At 44.9% G+C, this 19,805-nt stretch overlaps 1 protein-coding gene across 3 annotated transcripts in view; it reads left to right on the plus strand.

Annotated features, from left to right (window-relative positions):
- The first annotated feature begins 9,731 nt into the window (after positions 1-9,731).
- LOC148479311 (cullin-associated NEDD8-dissociated protein 1-like) overlaps positions 9,732-19,805 on the plus strand; it is a 33,619-nt gene continuing 23,545 nt past the window's right edge. The window contains exons 1-7 of one of the 3 annotated variants that reach the window (XM_088454650.1): positions 9,732-9,902; positions 13,835-13,978; positions 15,587-15,741; positions 15,911-16,034; positions 16,120-16,379; positions 18,173-18,415; positions 19,386-19,678. In XM_088454650.1, the coding sequence (XP_088310776.1) occupies positions 9,835-9,902; positions 13,835-13,978; positions 15,587-15,741; positions 15,911-16,034; positions 16,120-16,379; positions 18,173-18,415; positions 19,386-19,678 (1,287 nt within the window). In that variant the 5' untranslated portion in view covers positions 9,732-9,834. Of the gene's footprint in view, positions 9,903-13,834; positions 13,988-15,586; positions 15,742-15,910; positions 16,035-16,119; positions 16,380-18,172; positions 18,416-19,385; positions 19,679-19,805 lie in introns of those variants that run through there. The other 2 variants (XM_088454651.1, XM_088454652.1) reach the window with 2 other exon arrangements.

Raw genomic sequence — 19,805 nt, forward strand, 5'->3', positions numbered from 1 at the left:
GGCCAAAAGTAATGGGACAAACTAAACAATCCTAAATCTAAATTTCACTTTTTAATACTTTGTTGCAAATCCTTTGCAGGCAATTACAGCCTGAAGTCTGGAACGCATAGACATCACCAGACGCTGGTTTCATCCCTGGTGATGCTCTGCCAGGCCTCCACTGCAAATGTCTTCAGTTCTTGCTTGTTCTTGGGGCATTTTCCCTTCAGTTTTGTCTTCATCAAGTGAAATGCATGCTCAATCGGATTCAGGTCAGGGGATTGACTTGGCCATTGCATAACATTCCACTTTTTAGCCTTAAAAAACTCTTTGGTTGCTTTTGCAGTATGCTTCGGGTCATTGTCCATCTGCACTGTGAAGCGCCGTCCAATGAGTTCTGAAGCATTTGACTGAATATGAGCATATAATATTGCCCAAAACACTTCAGAATTCATTCTGCTGCTTTTGTCAGCATTCACATCATCAATAAATACAAGGGAACCAGTTCCATTGGCAGCCATACATGCCCACGCCATGACACTACCACCACCATGCTTCACTGATGAGGTGGTATGTTTTGGATCATGAGCAGTTCCTTTCCTTCTCCATACTCTTCTCTTCCCATCACTCTGGTACAAGTTGATCTTTGTCTCATCTGTCCATAGGATGCTGTTCCAGAACTGTAATGGCTTTTTTAGATGTTGTTTGGCAAACTCTAATCTGGTCTTCCAGTTTTTGAGGCTCACCAATGGTTTACATCTTGTGGTGAACCCTCTATATTCACTCTTGTGAAGTCTTCTCTTGATTGTTGACTTTGACACATATACACCTGCCTCCTGGAGAGTGTTCTTGATTTGGCCAACTGTTGTGAAGGGGTTTTTCTTCACCAGGGAAATAATTCTTCTGTCATCCACCACAGTTGTTTTCTGTGGTCTTCCGGGTCTTTTGGTGTTGCTGAGCTCTCCGATGCGTTCTTTCTTTTTAAGAATGTTCCAAACAGTTGATTTGGCCACACCGAATGTTTTTGCTATCTCTCTGATGGGTTTGTTTTGATTTTTCAGCCTAATGATGGCTTGCTTCACTGATAGTGACAGCTCTTTGGATCTCATATTGAGAGTCCACAGCAACTGATTCCAAATGCAAATGTCACACCTAGAATCAACTCCAGACCTTTTACCTGCTTAATTGATAATGAAACAACGAGGGAATAGCCCACACCTGTCCATGAAATAGCTTTTGAGTTGATAGTCCCATTACTTTTGGCCCCTTAAATAGTGGGAGGCACATATAGAAACCGTTGTAATTCCTACACCGTTCACCTGATTTGGATGTAATTACCCTCAAATTAAATCTGAAAGTCTGCAGTTAAAGCACAGTTTGTTTGTTTAATTTCAAAGCCATTGTGGTGGTGAATAGAGGCCAAAATATGAGAATTCTGCCAATGTCCCAATATTTATGCACCTGACTGTAATTTCCCTATCACATGCTCACACAGAAACACACTAGGGTTATTTTATTTTTTTTGGGAGCCAATTAACCTACCAGTATATTATTTGGAATGTGGGAGGAAACCAGAGTACCTGGAGGAAACCCACGCAAGCACAGGGAGAATATACAAACTCCACACAGGTAGGGCCGTCGTGGGAATTGAACCCACGACCTCAGTGCTGTGAGGCAGTAATGCTAACCATTACACCGTCTGTGCGGCCCTTTATACATCATATACACAGAGCTGGGGCTGAGCCTTATACCTATATACATCATATACACAGAGCTGGGGCTGAGCCTTATACCTATATACGTCATATATACACAGAGCCGGGGCAGAGCCTTATATCTATATACAGCCATAGCCAAAAGTTTGGAGAATGACACAAGTTTTGGTTTTCACAAAGTTTGCTGCTTCAGAGTTTTAGACCTTTTTGTCAGATGTTACTATGGTATACTGAGGTAACATTACAGCATTACATAAGTGTCAGATGTTACTATGGTATACTGAGGTAACATTACAGCATTACATAAGTGTCAGATGTTACTATGGTATACTGAGGTAACATTACAGCATTACATAAGTGTCAGATGTTACTTTGGTATACTGAGGTAACATTACAGCATTACATAAGTGTCAGATGTTACTATGGTATACTGAGGTAGCATTACATAAGTATCAGATGTTACTATGGTATACTGAGGTAGCATTACAGAAGTGTCAGATGTTACTTTGGTATACTGAGGTAACATTATAGACATTACATAAGTGTCAGATGTTACTATGGTATACTGAGGTAACATTACAGCATTACATAAGTGTCAGATGTTACTATGGTATACTGAGGTAACATTACAGCATTACATAAGTGTCAGATGTTGCTATGGTATACTGAAGTAACATTACAGCATTACATAAGTGTCAGATGTTACTATGGTATACTGAGGTAACATTACAGCATTACATAAGTGTCAGATGTTACTATGGTATACTGAGGTAGCATTACATAAGTGTCAGATGTTACTTTGGTATACTGAGGTAACATTACAGACATTACATAAGTGTCAGATGTTACTATGGTATACTGAGGTAACATTACAGCATTACATAAGTGTCAGATGTTACTATGGTATACTGAGGTAGCATTACATAAGTGTCAGATGTTACTATGGTATACTGAAGTAACATTACAGCATTACATAAGTGTCAAAGGCTTTTATTAACCATTACATTAAGTTTATGCAAAGAGTCAATGTTTGTAGTGTTGACCCTTCTTTTTCAAGACCTCTGCAGTTCGCCCTGGCATGCTGTCAATCAACTTCTGGGCCACATACTGACTGATGGCCGCCCATTCTTACCTAATCAATGCTTGGAGTTTGTCAGAATTTGTGGGGTTTTGTTTGTCCACCCGCCTTTTGAGGATGGACCACAAGTTCTCAATGGGATTGAGGTCTGGGGAGTTTCCTGGCCATGGACCCAAAATATCGATGTTTTGTTGCCCGAGCCACTTATTATTATTATTATCCTTTATTTATATGGCGCCACAAGGGTTCCGCAGCGCCTTACATAGTACATAAACATAGTACATAAACAGTTGAGCAGAACAAGAACACAGTGACATACAGTACAAGATAATGCAAGACAAGTACATGGTATATAAACATTGCTGCAACAGTAGCTGGATGGCAAAAATCATGGGTTAGGTGCTTTTGAGTATAGAGTAGATAATATAAGTAAAGAAATGATCAGCACAAGAGGAAAGAGGGCCCTGCTCGTGAGAGCGTACATTCTAAAGGGGATGGGCAGACAGACAGGGGTGACACAGATGGGGTAGACAGTGAGCACGGGACAGAGGGATAGGATGACAGATGGGTGGATTCCTATTTTACAGTATGTGAGGAGGTCATTTGGATTAAGATTTACGCCACTGACATTCTACTTTACGAGGCAGTTTTTGTAGGTGTCTGTGGAAAGCCATGGCTGTTATATCAGTGTATGTGACAGTATATGTAGGTGTCTGTGGAAAGCCATGGCTGTTATATCAGTGTATGTGACAGTATATGTAGGTGTCTGTGGAGAGCCATGGCTGTTATATCAGTGTATGTGACAGTATATGTAGGTGTCTGTGGAAAGCCATGGCTGTTATATCAGTGTATGTGACAGTATATGTAGGTGTCTGTGGAAAGCCATGGCTGTTATATCAGTGTATGTGACAGTATATGTAGGTGTCTGTGGAGAGCCATGGCTGTTATATCAGTGTATGTGACAGTATATGTAGGTGTCTGTGCAAAGCCATGGCTGTTATATCAGTGTATGTGACAGTATATGTAGGTGTCTGTGGAAAGCCATGGCTGTTATATCAGTGTATGTGACAGTATATGTAGGTGTCTGTGGAAAGCCATGGCTGTTATATCAGTTTACGTGAAGCTTGACGGGTAGCTGAAGCCACTTCATGAAGGGCTATTTAGAGTTTGCTTAATGTGTGAACCAGCAGTCTCAGGTAAATGTAGAAATTTGTGAAAATCGTTATTGTAAAGAGATGTTCAGGTATAAAATAATGATAAGTTATGATCAAGTGTGAATTCTATAAGGCACATTTATTGATTTGGAGGGTGATGGGGGTCACGTGGGGTTTGCAGGATATTTATTACATAGTAGATCTGCTGTATGTGTGTGGTGCCTGGATTTGGTAATATGCCACCAGCTAATAAAAGCAGGAGGATGGAGAAGTAGATATAGTTGTAAGAGGTGTGTAAAAGTTTTTTATAGTGACACAATGAGGTTGTAACAGTAAATGGGGTAAATGTATTATAACGGCACTTACCGTGCCGCTATAACGCTTCCCGCTTCGCCTCTTTACCGAGGCGAAGCAGGAAGCACTACCGATGAGATGTATGAACATCTCATCGGCCGGAAAGGGGGAGCGTTAACTCCCCCCCTCCGGCGCTACCCGCTAGTGACCACAGCGCATCAGCCTAGTGCTGATGCGCTGTGTGTCAGTCCCGGACGGCTCCATTGAATATGCGCGGGATCTCGCAAGTATCGCGAGATCCCCGTGCGGAGTCGGCAGCCGCCACAGCAGGGACAGTGCTGTCCCTGTTGTGGGGATAGGTAACGACAGCTACAGCTGGCCGAACGGTCATGCGTTATGACCGTTCGTACATGGCCCTGCCGCTCGGCGCTGCTATCTTGTAGATAGCAGCGCCGATAATGACAGGGGCGCATAGTGCCCCTGTCATTTACCGCCCAGACCCCCGATCATACATCGGGGAGAAGCGGTATCAGCGCACATAACGTGCGCTGATACCGCTTCTGGGCTTCGTACATCTCCCCCCATGTATGATAAAAAGAAAGCTCATGAGTTTTTAGAGGAGGTGAGTTAATCAATAGGGCTACAATGAGCACAGAGAGGTGAGATAGAGGGAGAGTTGAGGATGTTATAAGCTGCATACACACACAACGATTTTTTTAATGAACGATTTTAGTAAACGATTTTTTCCCTTGAAAAAATTAACTAAAATCGTTTACTAAAGTTGTTCATTTACTAAATGTCATGAACGATTTTTATGAACTACAAACGATTTTTGCATATTCCCTTAATGAAAATCGTTGAGTTGACAAGTCTGACTGAACTACAAACGCGAACGCGCATGAACGATAATCGTTCATCGTTTGACTCTGAAAGTGAACGATCTTTGCAAACGATTATCGTTAAACGATATCGTTTAACGATAATCATTACAAAAATCGTTGTGTGTGTATGCAGCTATAGCCTTAGAGAAAATACAAAGGAGGGTGTTGATGAAAAGAAATGTGTACAACATGGTGAGTTATAGGTTTGTTACTTTTAGACAAATTTTAAAGCAATAAGTTTTTTAATCTGAAATTACCTTAGATGTTGGTCAATGTTTGTTCAATTGTTTGATTAACTGTTATGTTATCACACTTTGTGATTTAACACTTGGTGCATTTAACCCCAGCTGCCCCTATACTGAATATAAAGGAGTGGTATCCTTGATTAAGACAGGCTACATCTGACTCAGTTGGTCTGCTGACCAAAGGAGTTAACTTGCTCTGAGTTGGAGCAAAAACCAGGCCAGATATATACCATAAACTATGCTTCACTGACCAATACAGACTATACAGGAAAAAACAAATCTATGCAAGAGAGACAGTCACATACATTTAAAACTACACATGATTGCATGAAGGTCTAAGCAGAATATAGATGCAATAAGCAGGATGAGAGACAGTCACATACATAGTTATAACTTTTGCCTTATGGCATGGTGCTCCATCATGCTGGAAAAGGCATTGAGGGGTATTCAATATGGGAGCGAAAAGTCCGTGCTGGACTTTTCGCTCCACATCGGAGATTTTTCTGGGATAAAGTATCGGGCGCGCGCCCGCTTTATCCCCGTATTCAATATAAAACCTCCGAAAACGGGACCTGGCAAAGTGGGTTTTGCCTAAAAAAACGAAATTTACCTGGAAAAAATTGTAGGACCCCCCTAAAGTTGTAAAAACATGGGGGATCACTATGGGTACCCCCGTTTTAGCCTGCAAATGAAAGTCGGGGATTAAAATAGCTGCGGCAGGTGCTTTTTTCCCGACATTGAAGAAGTGATGCAGAAGAGCACTTAGGTTATTTTTTTTCATTTTTTAAGTGGTCCCATCAAATTTGGGGTACATGAAAATGGGTACTAGCATATTTTGATGTCCCTAAAGTAAGTTTTTAAAAATTCTGCAATTGTGCACCTGCCGCTAATAATCTATTCTAGAAAACACCTGCCGCATACTTGCAGAATAGCCCTGAACCTATTTCCCTAGTTTTAAACAATTTTTTCCCATTTATTTTTTTTCCACCCCAATTTTTTAATTAATTTTTTGGGGTGTCACTATTTTTTTTTTAAACTTTTTTTTGACACAGTTATTTTTAAAATGTAATTCCCAGGGGTGCAGGCTATTTTTTTTAAGCCTGCACCCCTAAACCCCAATTCTGCACTTTTTTTCGACACCTATTCAATGGTGAAAAGTTATCCGCGTTTTTTATCAAAGACTTTTCGAACCTGCGAAAAGTCTTTGAAATTGAATACGGTGTAAAACTAAAACCTGCGATAATGACATCATAGCTGCGATATTAATGCAAAAACAGAGTTTTCGCTCCCATATTGAATTCCCCTGAAAGTTCATCACCAAACTGTTCTTGGATGGTTGGGAGAAGTTGCGCTTTGTAGGATGTTTTGGTACCATTCTTTATTTTTGGCTGTGTTCTTAGGCAAAATTGTGAGTGAGCCCACTCCCTTGGCTGAGTAGCAACCCCACACATGAATGGTCTCAGGATACTTTACTGTTGGCATGACACAGGACTGATGGTAGCGCTCACCTTTCCTTCCCCGGACAAGCGTTTTTCCAGATGCCCAAACAATCTGAAAGGGGATTCATCAGATAAAATAACTTTACCCCAGTCCTCAGCAGTCCTATCCCTGTACCTTTTGAAGAAAATCAGTCTGTCCCTGATGTTTTTCATGGAGAGAAGTGGCTTCTTTGCTGACCTTCTTGACACCAGGCCATCCTCCAAAAACTTTTGTCCTGTGTCATGCCAACAGTAAAGCATCCTGAGACCATTCATGTGTGGGGTTGCTTCTCAGCCAAGGGAGTGGGCTCACTCACAATTTTGCCTAAGAACACAGCCATGAATAAAGAATAAAGAATGGTACCAAAACATCCTCCAAGAGCAACTTCTCCCAACCATCCAAGAACAGTTTGGTGAGGAACAATGCCTTTTCCAGCATGATGGAGAACCTTGCCATAAGGCAAAAGTGATAACTAAGTGGCTCGGGGAACAAAACATCGATATTTTGGGTCCATGGCCAGGAAACTCCCCAGACCTTAATCCCATTGAGAACTTGTGGTCAATCCTCCAAGCATTGACTAGGCAAGAATGGGCGGCCATCAGTTAGTATATGGCCCAGAAGTTGATTGACAGCATGCCAGGGCGAATTGCAGAGGTCTTGAAAAAGAAGGGTCAACACTGCAAATATTGACTCTTTGCATAAACTTAATGTAATTGTCAATAAAAGCCTGTGACACTTATGTAATGCTGTAATGTTACCTCAGTATACCATAGTAACATCTGACACTTATGTAATGCTGTAATGTTACCTCAGTATACCATAGTAACATCTGACACTTATGTAATGCTGTAATGTTACCTCAGTATACCATAGTAACATCTGACACTTATGTAATGCTGTAATGTTACCTCAGTATACCATAGTAACATCTGACACTTATGTAATGCTGTAATGTTACCTCAGTATACCATAGCAACATCTGACACTTATGTAATGCTGTAATGTTACCTCAGTATACCATAGTAACATCTGACACTTATGTAATGCTGTAATGTTACCTCAGTATACCATAGTAACATCTGACACTTATGTAATGCTGTAATGTTACCTCAGTATACCATAGTAACATCTGACAAATAGGTCTAAAAACACCGAAGCAGCAAACTTTGTGAAAATCAATACTTGTGTCATTCTCCAAACTTTTGGCCATGGCTGTACATCATATGCACCTATATACATCATATACATAGAGCTGGGACTGAGCCTTATTATACCTATATACATCATATACACAGAGCTGGGGCTGAGCCTTATACCTATAGATATAATATATAAATAGCACATCCCAACCTAATATCTAGTATACAAACCCCCCCCCCCCTCCGGCCCAATCTGATGGCTAGAACTCAAAGCACACCCCAATCTGATGGCTAGTACACAAAGTAGACCCCAATCTGATGGCTAGTATACAAAGCACACCCCAATCTGATGGCTAGTATACAAAGTACACCCCAATCTGATGGCTAGTATACAAAGCACACCCCAATCTGATGGCTAGTATACAAAGTACACCCCAGTCTGATGGCTAGTATACAAAGTACACCCCAATCTGATGGCTAGTATACAAAGCACACCCCAAACTGATGGCTAGTATACAAAACACACCCCAAGCTGATGGCTAGTATACAAAGCACACCCCAATCTGATGGCTAGTATACAAAGCACACCCCAATCTGATGGCTAGTATACAAAGCACACCCCAAGCTGATGGCTAGTGTACAAAGCACACCCCAATCTGATGGCTAGTGTACAAAGCACACCCCAATCTGATGGCTAGTATACAAAGCACACCCCAATCTGATGGCTAGTGTACAAAGCACACCCCAATCTGATGGCTAGTGTACAAAGCACACCCCAATCTGAAGGCTAGTATACAAAGTACACCAAAATCTGATGGCTAGTATACAAAGCAGATCCCAATCGGATGGCTAGTGTACAAAGCACACCCCAATCTGATGGCTAGTGTACAAAGCACACCCCAAGCTGATGGCTAGTGTACAAAGCACACCCCAATCTGAAGGCTAGTATACAAAGTACACCAAAATCTGATGGCTAGTATACAAAGCAGATCCCAATCGGATGGCTAGTGTACAAAGCACACCCCAATCTGATGGCTAGTGTACAAAGCACACCCCAAGCTGATGGCTAGTATACAAAGCACACCCCAAGCTGATGGTTAGTATACCCCAATCTGATGGCTAGTGTACAAAGCACACCCCAAGCTGATGGATTGTATACAAAGCACACCCCAAGCTGATGGCTAGTGTACAAAGCACACCCCAATCTGATGGCTAGTGTACAAAGCACACCCCAATCTGAAGGCTAGTATACAAAGTACACCAAAATCTGATGGCTAGTATACAAAGCAGATCCCAATCTGATGGCTAGTATACAAAGCACACCCCAATCTGATGGCTAGTGTACAAAGTACACCCCAAGCTGATGGCTAGTGTACAAAGCACACCCCAATCTGATGGCTAGTGTACAAAGCACACCCCAATCTGGTGGCTAGTGTACAAAGCACACCCCAATCTTTTGAGACTTGTAGAGAACCTCGCTTTGCCATCCTCTGGGTCAGACCATTCTCCCTTTTGAGAATAAAAATATTTAATACTGGCCTTTAATGCTGCTTGTTTCTACATTTTCTCCCTAAGTTATTGCCATTTGCTATTACAGCCCCCAGTGTGTATATTATTTACACTGCAGTCTGCCATTGTATTACAGGCTGGTGACCAGCAGAGGTCTTCCCTGGGACACTCACTGGCTATTTATATCCAGTGCAGTGTCAGGTTTTCCAGTGACTTCTAAAGAGGGGACAGCAAACAAGACCCCCCCCCCACCCTCTCGCATGTCACTGCTTTCGCCATATTCTCACTGCCTGGGGGTCAGGAGGAGCAACTATCTCTTCCGTACGGCCCTTCGTAGAGTGGCTGCAGGTTTGCTGTCACCATGAGCAATGTCACCTATCATATCTCCAGCCTGCTGGAGAAGATGACTTCCAGTGACAAGGACTTCAGGTGAGAAGGGGACAGGTGTGGGGGGGTGTGTGTGTGGGGGGGGTGGTTACATTTATAGCACAGGATAACTGTCCCCTTATAGCTGAGCCATTTGGTCATTAAACAGTTAATAGCTTCATCTATTGAGAACTCCACCCTGACGACTGCAATAAGAATCTGATATTTAGGGACATCACGCAGCCTTTAAATGTGGTTTTAACACTAATCCATAGTTACTAATGGGGGTTCAGCACTAGTATTATTAACTAGTATTAACTAATACTGTACACACTATGGGGGGTAATTCAGAGGTGGCTGCGGCTTTTGCCCTTATGCTAATGTCACGGCTGATGGTTGCCCTATTGAGACGCCCTCCAGTTGAGGCGCGGATCCGCTAATGTGCGCACTGAGAGATAGATGCAGGTAAAGCATCTGGCACAAGCGCCTGATACTTTACCTCTGCGTATGCGTCCCAATGTTTACCGTCGGGAGATGCGGAGTATAGACCATATATACACAGGGGCGGAGCATCGCATCGCCAGGCCCATAGCAAATTTTAGGCCCAGCAATGCCATTCTAACGTCCTGACTTGGGCTTCACTGTGAGTGTACAGGACCTGTATATGTCATACTTACTTTCCGGGAGTGTCTGGGAGACTCCCAAATTTAGGGCGGCTCACCTGGACTCCGCGGAGAATCGGTCAGTGTCCCGCATGCCACTCGCTCCCGGAATGAAGTGGGTGGTCCGTGTAGCTTGATGATGCGATTTGTATAGATTTCCATCATGGCTCTACAATGGCTTTGTATAATAGGGGGCCACAATGACGTGATATAGGTGCCACACCCCCTGCACCTCCTGAAGGGGGCAGCTTAAATGCTGACAGGTATGGCGCATTATCTGAATAGGCCTCTACTCTTAAAAGTGGGTATCACTATGAACCTGAGGGTCCCCTTTACCTCCTGGCCCAGTCATAGTTGCAGGGTGGAAGTCCCACTAATGAATACACAGAGTACTGAGCTACCACTGCACAGACCACAGCAGGCATATTGTGTTATGTGGGGTATATACAGACCTGACTGACCAACCCGTGGCACAAACCTTTGGGCGCAGCCAGCACTTGCGCTCCAACTATGGGTCTCTTACAAGATAGAAATAACAAAACATCCCACTCCCTCCTTCCCCATGCATACACCCTGGGTCCTGACCACCCTAAATGGGCTTATTCATCCTAAAAGATCATTTCAAGCAGTAATCCCCTTTTCAGTTCTTGGAACTGCCCACATAACAGTGGGTGTGGACCCATCTGGATATGTGTTTGGTGGAAATACTAAAAACATCTGAATGCTCTCTGTATTGTATAACAGTCACTAGGGTGCATTCTGTAATGTATGGCAGTCACTAGAATGCTCTCTATATTGTATGGTACGATGCTCTATGTATTGTATAACAGTCACTAGGTTGCATTCTGTAGTTTATGGCAGTCACTAGAATGCTCCCTATATTGTATGGTGGGATGCTCTATGTAATAATATATAACAGTCATTAGGGTGCATACGTCAGTCACGAGAATGCTTTCTATATTGTATGGTGGGATGCTCTATGTATTGTATAACAGTCACTAGGGTGCATTCTGTAGTTTACGGCAGTCACTAGAATGTTCTCTATATTGTATGGTGGGATGCTCTATGTATTGTATAACAGTCACTGCGGTGCATATGGCAGTCACTAGAATGCTCTCTATATTGTATGGTGGGATGCTCTCTGTATTGTATAACAGTCACTAGGGTGCATTCTGTAGTCTATGGCTGTCACTAGAATGCTCCCTATATTGTATGGTGGGATGCTCTATGTATTGTATAACAGTCACTAGGGTGCATATGGCAGTCACTAGAATGCTCTCTATATTGTATGGTGGGATGCTCTATGTATTGTATAACAGTCACTAGGGTGCACTCTGTAGTTTATGGCGGTCACTAGGATGCTTTTTGTATTGTATAGTCACTAGAATGCTCTCTGTATTGTATGGCGGGATGCTCTATGTATTGTATGGCAACCCCAGACTCCCAGCGCGTCTTTGTACTGGCTACTTGCATGAACTGATGTAAATATATGTGTACTATTGCGATTGGACCATATGTGGTTAATAGTAGACCCCATCGGGATTTATATATGTAGTTGGTCCACACAATGAAGCTTAACCAGGCTTGCGGCTTTATTGCCATACGCAGAGTTACAGCGGTACTCACAGTAATTAATGGTAGCAGCGGTGTATAAAGCAGACGATCCGGCCATGTAATCACAGCAGTAACAGAGGTAAGACAGTTATCTCACCGGAGCGAAGTACCACTCATCCGTCATCAATGTTTACGGGTGGTGGAGGCGCTATGAGTATATTAGCCGAGGGCAGCCGGGACCCTTAATCGGGCTGTATTGAATGGAGGTAGCCAACATTAGGGAAAAGAAAGCTGTACGCCCTCCTGGAAAACAGGCAACACCCTACTAAATGCACCATTTTGGCTGTTTTTTTGCAACAGATGTACTTTATAGTTCCCCAGACAGACCATGTACAGATCAGTTCACATTACAATCATTAATATAGATGTGAAGGATGACCCCTATAACTGCAGCACCGCTCATACCTATGTAATCTATGTCACCCAGCAATGCTCCGCACCTGTTCCATTCTGACTGAGTCACTGGGACGCTTTCCCAGCCGGGACTCAGCCGTGTTAAGTTACATAGCTGCATTATTTGCATTACTCTAGCTCAGATCAGCTTGAAAGTTGTGTCACAGTGGCCACTACTGCCCCCTTTCTTATGAAACGGCAATGACACTTAATGCTCAGTTTCTGCTTACCTACATAGTGTAGCTGGCGGTTGTACTCTATAGTGTCATGATCTTGTTCAATGAACTGACTCACCCAAATGGCAGATGCTGTTCTGTGTATTACCAGGGTTGCATGTGGGTTTTTGCATTACAGTTTTGCATATTATGCCATTAAAACCTCAACTGTTCCTGTGTTGCAGACAGGGACCGTTCTAGGGGCGGGCTAACAGGGCCATCGTCCGGAGCGCCGGCCCCGGAGAGCGCCGCTGAGTCCCCATGGAATTTTATTTTTATCATAGCCATGGCGGCGGCAGCAGGTCCTAGCCATAGCCGCCGCCTGCAAGTACCCCCAGGCTCATCACCGTTACGTCAATTGTTATCAATGCACTGGCCAATATCACTAGGTTTGATGTGCAGCACATCAAATCTGGCGACCGTCGCTAGCGCATAATTGCCGGTACACACTGAACGATGTAGGCGATATGTCGTTACGAAACAGCATATCGGCCCGACTTCGCTCCTGTATGTACCCAACTTTACATTTCGCTATCCGAGGTATTCACTAAAGCAGAGAAATATCTAAAGTTCTAAAAGTGTTCCCCCGTGTTTCATGATGCCAAGTGCTGACTTTTGCAAATTGCCGTCTGCTTTTAAGGAGTCACGCATCACCAATTTTCAGGGGGCTGTAATGGTTCTCAGAGGACAGAATGGGCGTAGTTTGGGACTTCAGCCGCAGAGTAACCAGACGTGAAAGAGGAATGCTGTTGAATATTTTACAAAGTGGCCGTTCCTGGGTGGTGACTGGGAGGTGGCCTGAAATGAACGCAAAAGAAGAAAGAATGTTTCATGGGCGCGTTATGGGAGTATCACAGGGGTGACGGTGAATGAGGCTGCATTCCCAGTCGCACAGCCCCAGCAACAGAGACCATGTCTTCTGATACTTGGAACGTTTCAGCCTAATATTAGACACAGATCTAGTACATTTGACTGTTTTGTTATTAGCACCCGTGTATAATATTCAGCAGCAGTGACGGAATACAGTATATACCAGTACAGCAGGTATACATCTTAGTACACTATTGTACAGGACAGATTGCTTCTACTATGTGTCCTTCTCGTGTCACAGGTTCATGGCCACAAATGATCTGATGATGGAGCTGCAGAAGGACTCCATCAAGCTGGATGAGGACAGTGAGAGGAGAGTGGTGAAGATGCTTCTGAAGCTGCTGGAGGACAGAAATGGAGAAGTGCAGAACTTGGCCGTAAAGTGGTGAGAGAGGTGTGGGGACCCATATGCATTCACTGGTCATTTGTTCCATCCATAAGTAACAACTCAGGATGTACATCTGTGCACTGTTTGCTTCTATTCTCCCATCTATCGATGGTTCTCCAAAGCTTTACTCTTCCATCCATCCAACCAACCACAGTGCATAGCTCCGGTCCTCCATCTGCATTTCAACACTACCTACAACTTACTGCCCAGTCTATCAATACAAGTTCACTGTTACCATACCTCCATCCACAGTTCAACACCAGTCATTCATGAGTTATATCCATCTATACATAGTTCTCCATCGCCTATTCACAGTTCATTCCAATCAATCAGAATTTCACCACTGCCCATTCATACGTCACCTCCATGTATCAACTTTTCACCACCACCTGTTCACAGATGAGATGCATCTATCTACATCTGGCCACCATCTATTCACAGCTGACCTCCATCTATCTACATCCAACCACCATCTACTCACAGCTGACCTCCATCTATCTACATCTGACCACCATCTACTCACAGCTGACCTCCATCTATCTACATCTGACCACCACCTACTCACAGCTGACCTCCATCTATCTACATCTGACCAACACCTACTCACAGCTGACCTCCATCCATCTACATCTGACCAACACCTACTCACAGCTGACCTCCATCCATCTACATCTGACCAACACCTACGCACAGCTGACCTCCATCCATCTACATCTGACCAACACCTACTCACAGCTGACCTCCATCCAGTTAGCCACAAACTATTTGACCACCACCCAACTGACCACCACCTACTCACAGCTGACCTCCATCCAGTTAGCCACAAGCTATTCCCAGCTGACCACCACCCAACTGACCACCACCTACTCACAGCTGACCTCCATCCAGTTAGCCACCAGCTATTCACAGCTGACCTCCATCCAACTGACCACCACCTACTCACAGATGACCTCCATTTATACACAGTTCACTAGTGTCCATTCATATCCAACTTCCTTCTTTTCATAGTTCACCATTACTCATTAACCATTAGAGGAAGAGTCATCTATCCATAACATACAACAACACATTCATAGCCCGCCAACCCACAGTTTGCTAAATTAATTCCCAAACTAACCACCCTTTACCATGATCTATTCACAGCTGATCTCCATCTTTTTACACTTGACCACCATTCACTCACAGTTTGGCACCATCAGTTCAATGCTGCGCTGTCCATTCATAGTTTGATACTTCCAGTTTATAGCTGGGCTCCATCTATCCACCCTTTACCACTGTCCATCCCATCAAGTCTCCTTCTTTCAATAAACCACCACTACCCATTCAAAACCGATGAACATCCATTCATAGTTACCAATAACGCACCCATAGTTTCTCATTCCATCACAACTCGTTGCCTCCACCCTTTACATTGACAGCTATCCCATAAAATCCTCCTCTACAATACTCAAATGAAGGCTGAGGGAAACAAAAAATACTTTGAGGGCAAAATTAAGTTAGTGTGCTACCAGATGGGGCAGTTATGAGCTAGAGCTGTGTGTTACAACCCTATGTGTGCTCCTACGTTGATACCACTGAATCTTGGTTCCGTCTCTCTTATTCCAGCCTGGGTCCCCTGGTGGGGAAGGTGAAAGAGCACCAGGTGGAGACTATAGTGGACACTCTGTGCAGTAACATGTTATCTGAGAAGGAGCAGCTGAGAGATATCTGCAGCATGGGGCTGAAGACAGTTATATCCGAACTTCCCGTGGCAAGCTCAGGTAGACATCTGTAGAGTGCAGCAAGGTCACGTGTGGTCCTGTTGGACATGACTATAAGGGTGGGTACTGATTAGGTGCATCTGTCCTTCTAAACCATGTGGGGTAGCTGATTTATTGACCATTAAGTACAGAATTTAGATGGAGAAATACTAATTACTTTCTCCTCTAGGCTCTGTGCTGGCTGTGAATGTGTGCAGGAAGATCACAGGGCAGCTGACCGGCGCCATCGGAAAGCAGGACGACGCAGCCGTGCAGTTGGAGGCCCTTGACATATTGTCCGACATGTTAGGAAGGTGAGAATATGCTCCCTAGGGCCTTGAGATTTGTATAAGTTACCTCAGTGTAGCAGCTGTTTTATGCCTGTCTCTGTGGCGCTAGCAGGTTAGGAGGGGCGCTCTACTCTTTCCACCCCTCCATCTTCAGCTGTCTCCTGCCCCAGCTCACCAGCCCCCGGCTTGCCGTGAGGAAGAGAGCGGTCTTCGCCCTGGGGCTCCTGGTACAGACGTGCACTGGGAACCTCTTCACTGAGCTTGTGGAGCATCTCATGGGGAAGCTGAAGAAGAACGAATCCACATCTACCACCAGAACTTACATCCAGTGCCTGGCAGCTGTCAGCTGGCAGGCAGGGCATAGACTAGGTAAGAATGGCCCCTTCTCATGACCTTTCATGCTGTTTTCGTGTGCTAACCCAAAATGCATTGAGAGCCAGGGAACTTTACCACTTCTCCCCCCTTCTCTGTGGTCTTCATAGTGTATAAGCCTTTGCTCCTATACCTGCAAATCCTGCTAACTCATAGGAAAGGTGACACTGTCTTTTCACACCCATCGTAGCTGCCCACCCTCTGTAGACCATGCCTGCAGACACAACACACTGGACCCGAAACATGCCTCCTGGACAGATATAGGGGATTAGTGATGCTTCTCAGCCCAGGCAGAAGATGAGTAGCACACAAGCCCCCTTATCTTTCTAATGTCATATTCACACTGGGCCTGGTTCTGAGTTGCACAGAACTTCCGAAAGCGGGGGAATCTCACGATTTTTAGCAAATGCGTGGCGACCTACATGCGCATCATAGAGCACCTACAAGCGATTTTGATTCATATGCATCTCGGTCAGTTCTCGCCGACAGATGAATGGGCGACGTTGGGTGACAACTGGGGTATTTGCGCTTAGATGATGCGTCCTGTGGACATGCAGACAGAGCTGCGCGCACGCTATTTTCAGTTTGATCTTCTGCAGCGAGCATGGGCAGCGAGCATGGGGTAGGTGTAATTACTGTCACTGCTCCCCCATGCAGGAAGGTCAGAGCCGATAGCTGTTGCACAGATGCGACTGACAGAACAGAAAGTGCCAAGAATCGCTGCCGCATTATGGGCCTGATTCAGAGATGGACGCATTGCTGATGTTTACGCAATTGAGCGATTATCGGTGATCTGCGCATACATCAAGTTTCATTAACGTTGTCGCTCAGAGTGAGTATTTATTAGCAAAGTGATTGACGAGCAGGGGGCGTAAATGCAACCATTTTCGGGATGTGTCTGCGAGTACGATCCCGTGCACAGTAGAAATAGCCCCAGCGTCCTGCGACCAATGTTGCGTCTTTTTTTTCAGTCGCTTGGATTTGCGAAGCCGCCGGTGGCGTCTCAATACAAATCCTGACAGTCGCAACATTTGCATATTTTTGCACAGCCGCTGCAAACAAATTTGCACCTGTGGCGGCTGCATTAGCGCCCGTTTCTGAATCAGGCCCTTTGTGCGACTCAGAATCAGGCCACTGTCTTCAACCGTTGTGTCCACTGATGGGAGGGATCTCTGCGTGGTGCTTCTATGTCTCAGCCTAGAGATGGTGACACAACACAATTTTCCATCTCGTGTATGTTTGCTGATCATATCTCTACGACAATCCTCTACGACAATCCAATGACGTATGGTATCTTAGTGTTTGCTGTGCAATTGAACAGTGACGCCCTGGGTCTACTTAGCAGCGGAGGAAAGATGCAGCAGTCTGCACTGAACAGCTGAATGCACCTCGCTCTGTAACTATTCTCATTCTAATATTTACTGTTTTAAGCTGTTAATGGCCGGATTGGATCCGTGAAAAAGCCAGAACTAGGTTTGGGAGCTGTCAGTGATGCAGTTGCCCAAAAACTTACCGATGACTGTAATTCAATTTATTTTAAAAATCTTCTCTTACTAGTCCATATAATTATTGTTTCTTTCATAAAGATGGCTCATGGCGAAGCTTGGTTCTAGGTCGTTGGCTTTCTGGCCACGGAATGGAAAGATTGAGGGGTAGAATAGTGGTTCTTGAGGAACAAATGTAATTCAGTCATGTCAGCAGTGTGTTGTGGTGGTGACACCATCACCCATGTTTATCGGGACCCACTCTGTCCTGGCACGCAAAATCTCTGTCTCCCCTCCCCTCTCCAGGCCCTCACCTGGAGACCATCCTGCCCCTGGTGCTGGGGTTCTGCAAAGTGGAAGACGATGAGCTACAGGAGCAGTGTTTCCAGGCCTTGGATTCCTTCATCAGACGTTGTCCCAAGGAGATATCACCACATGTCTCCACCATCATGGCGTTGTGCCTGAAGTACATTGCGCACGACCCTAACTACAACTATGACAGTGAGGAGGAAGATGAGATGATGGAGACAGAAAGCGAGGAAGAACAAGGTTGGTACAACATACCTTCTACAAAAGTGAATGATCCCTATTAAAGGACCCAGGTAAGAGCCTTCACCCTGTGGGCCCGCTCCCAGCCTACATAATACATATGCCCTCATACTCGCAGGAGAATTGTCCGAAGCCGCAGGATCTGACGCAATTATAGAAATGACAGCCGTCTCCTTATAAGCTGAATGTGGCCTCCAGCCAATGAAAAGTCAGCTGTTATTTCTACCAGTGCGCAGGAGTGATCTCCGCACAAATGCTGGATAGGTAAATCGCACAAGGGGTACAGGGACTGATTTAGCAGCGTACGGAATTGCGATCCCAGCTGCGATTTTGTACGGAACGCAGTTGCAAAAATATGCTAATGCTTGCCAAGGCACAGCCGGCATAATGTCGCCCACTGCTGCTTTCCCATATACGTCCAACCTCGCTTTTGTGGATATACATCGGTACCATCGACGCAGCATTTACAGCAGGTCTGACCAGCCGCAGACACTGCAAGTCTCGTCGCACGCGGTGAGTACTCAAGCTGCGTATGCCATCGCAGTGGCTAATTTATGCACGCCCATGAAACGGCGTTCGAACGGACAGGCACGCCTGCGTATTTATGACCACTCCCCCACCACCACCCCCAAACGCTGAAAGCCTGCCATTCACTTTGCGATGGATTCCTTTGTGCGTCCTTAATCGCAATGCGATCGCTGCGCACAGAAGTAAGGCTTGTACGCATGCGCAATGGCAAACAATCAATCAACTGCCTCCTTAACAGCAATTGCGTACGCTGCTGGATCGGGCAGAGGAGGTCCCGGCCTGGGGGAAGTGATGTTGTGTTATGCTGTAAGGCTACACCTCATTATTGTGGAGGTCCTCTATGAGCTGTTCGCATGGATTTCATTAATATTGTAATTGATCAGCAGTTACGTCTCCAGATGCTGAGCTGAGGGGACTCTGACTGACTGTTTGGTCTCCACAGAGAGCGAGGACGAGTACAGCGACGATGACGACATGAGCTGGAAAGTCAGGCGCTCTGCAGCCAAGTGCCTGGAGACTCTAATCACGGCCAGGCCTGACCTCCTCACAGAGTTTTACAGGACGGCAGCTCCCACCATCATTTCGCGCTTCAAAGAGCGGGAAGAGAACGTCAAAGCGGACATCTTCTCTGCTTACATTGCTCTGCTGAGGCAGACGCGGTGCTCTCAGAACTGGAGGCAGAACGTTGACACCACAGGCAAAGGAGACGCTCCGCTCAATGCTCTGCAGAAGCAGGTGAGAGACAGTGCACCCAGTATGTCTATAATAAGGCAAAGCAAGGCCGCTGTCTCAGGGATCGAGTTTCTGGGGGCAGCAAAATGTCTGAATTAGTTTAGAAAATGCAGATTTCCTTACTGCTAAA

Source organism: Taudactylus pleione, unplaced genomic scaffold (genome assembly GCF_031769625.1).
Source record: "Taudactylus pleione unplaced genomic scaffold, aTauple2 ptg000624l, whole genome shotgun sequence".
NCBI lineage: Eukaryota > Metazoa > Chordata > Amphibia > Anura > Myobatrachidae > Taudactylus > Taudactylus pleione.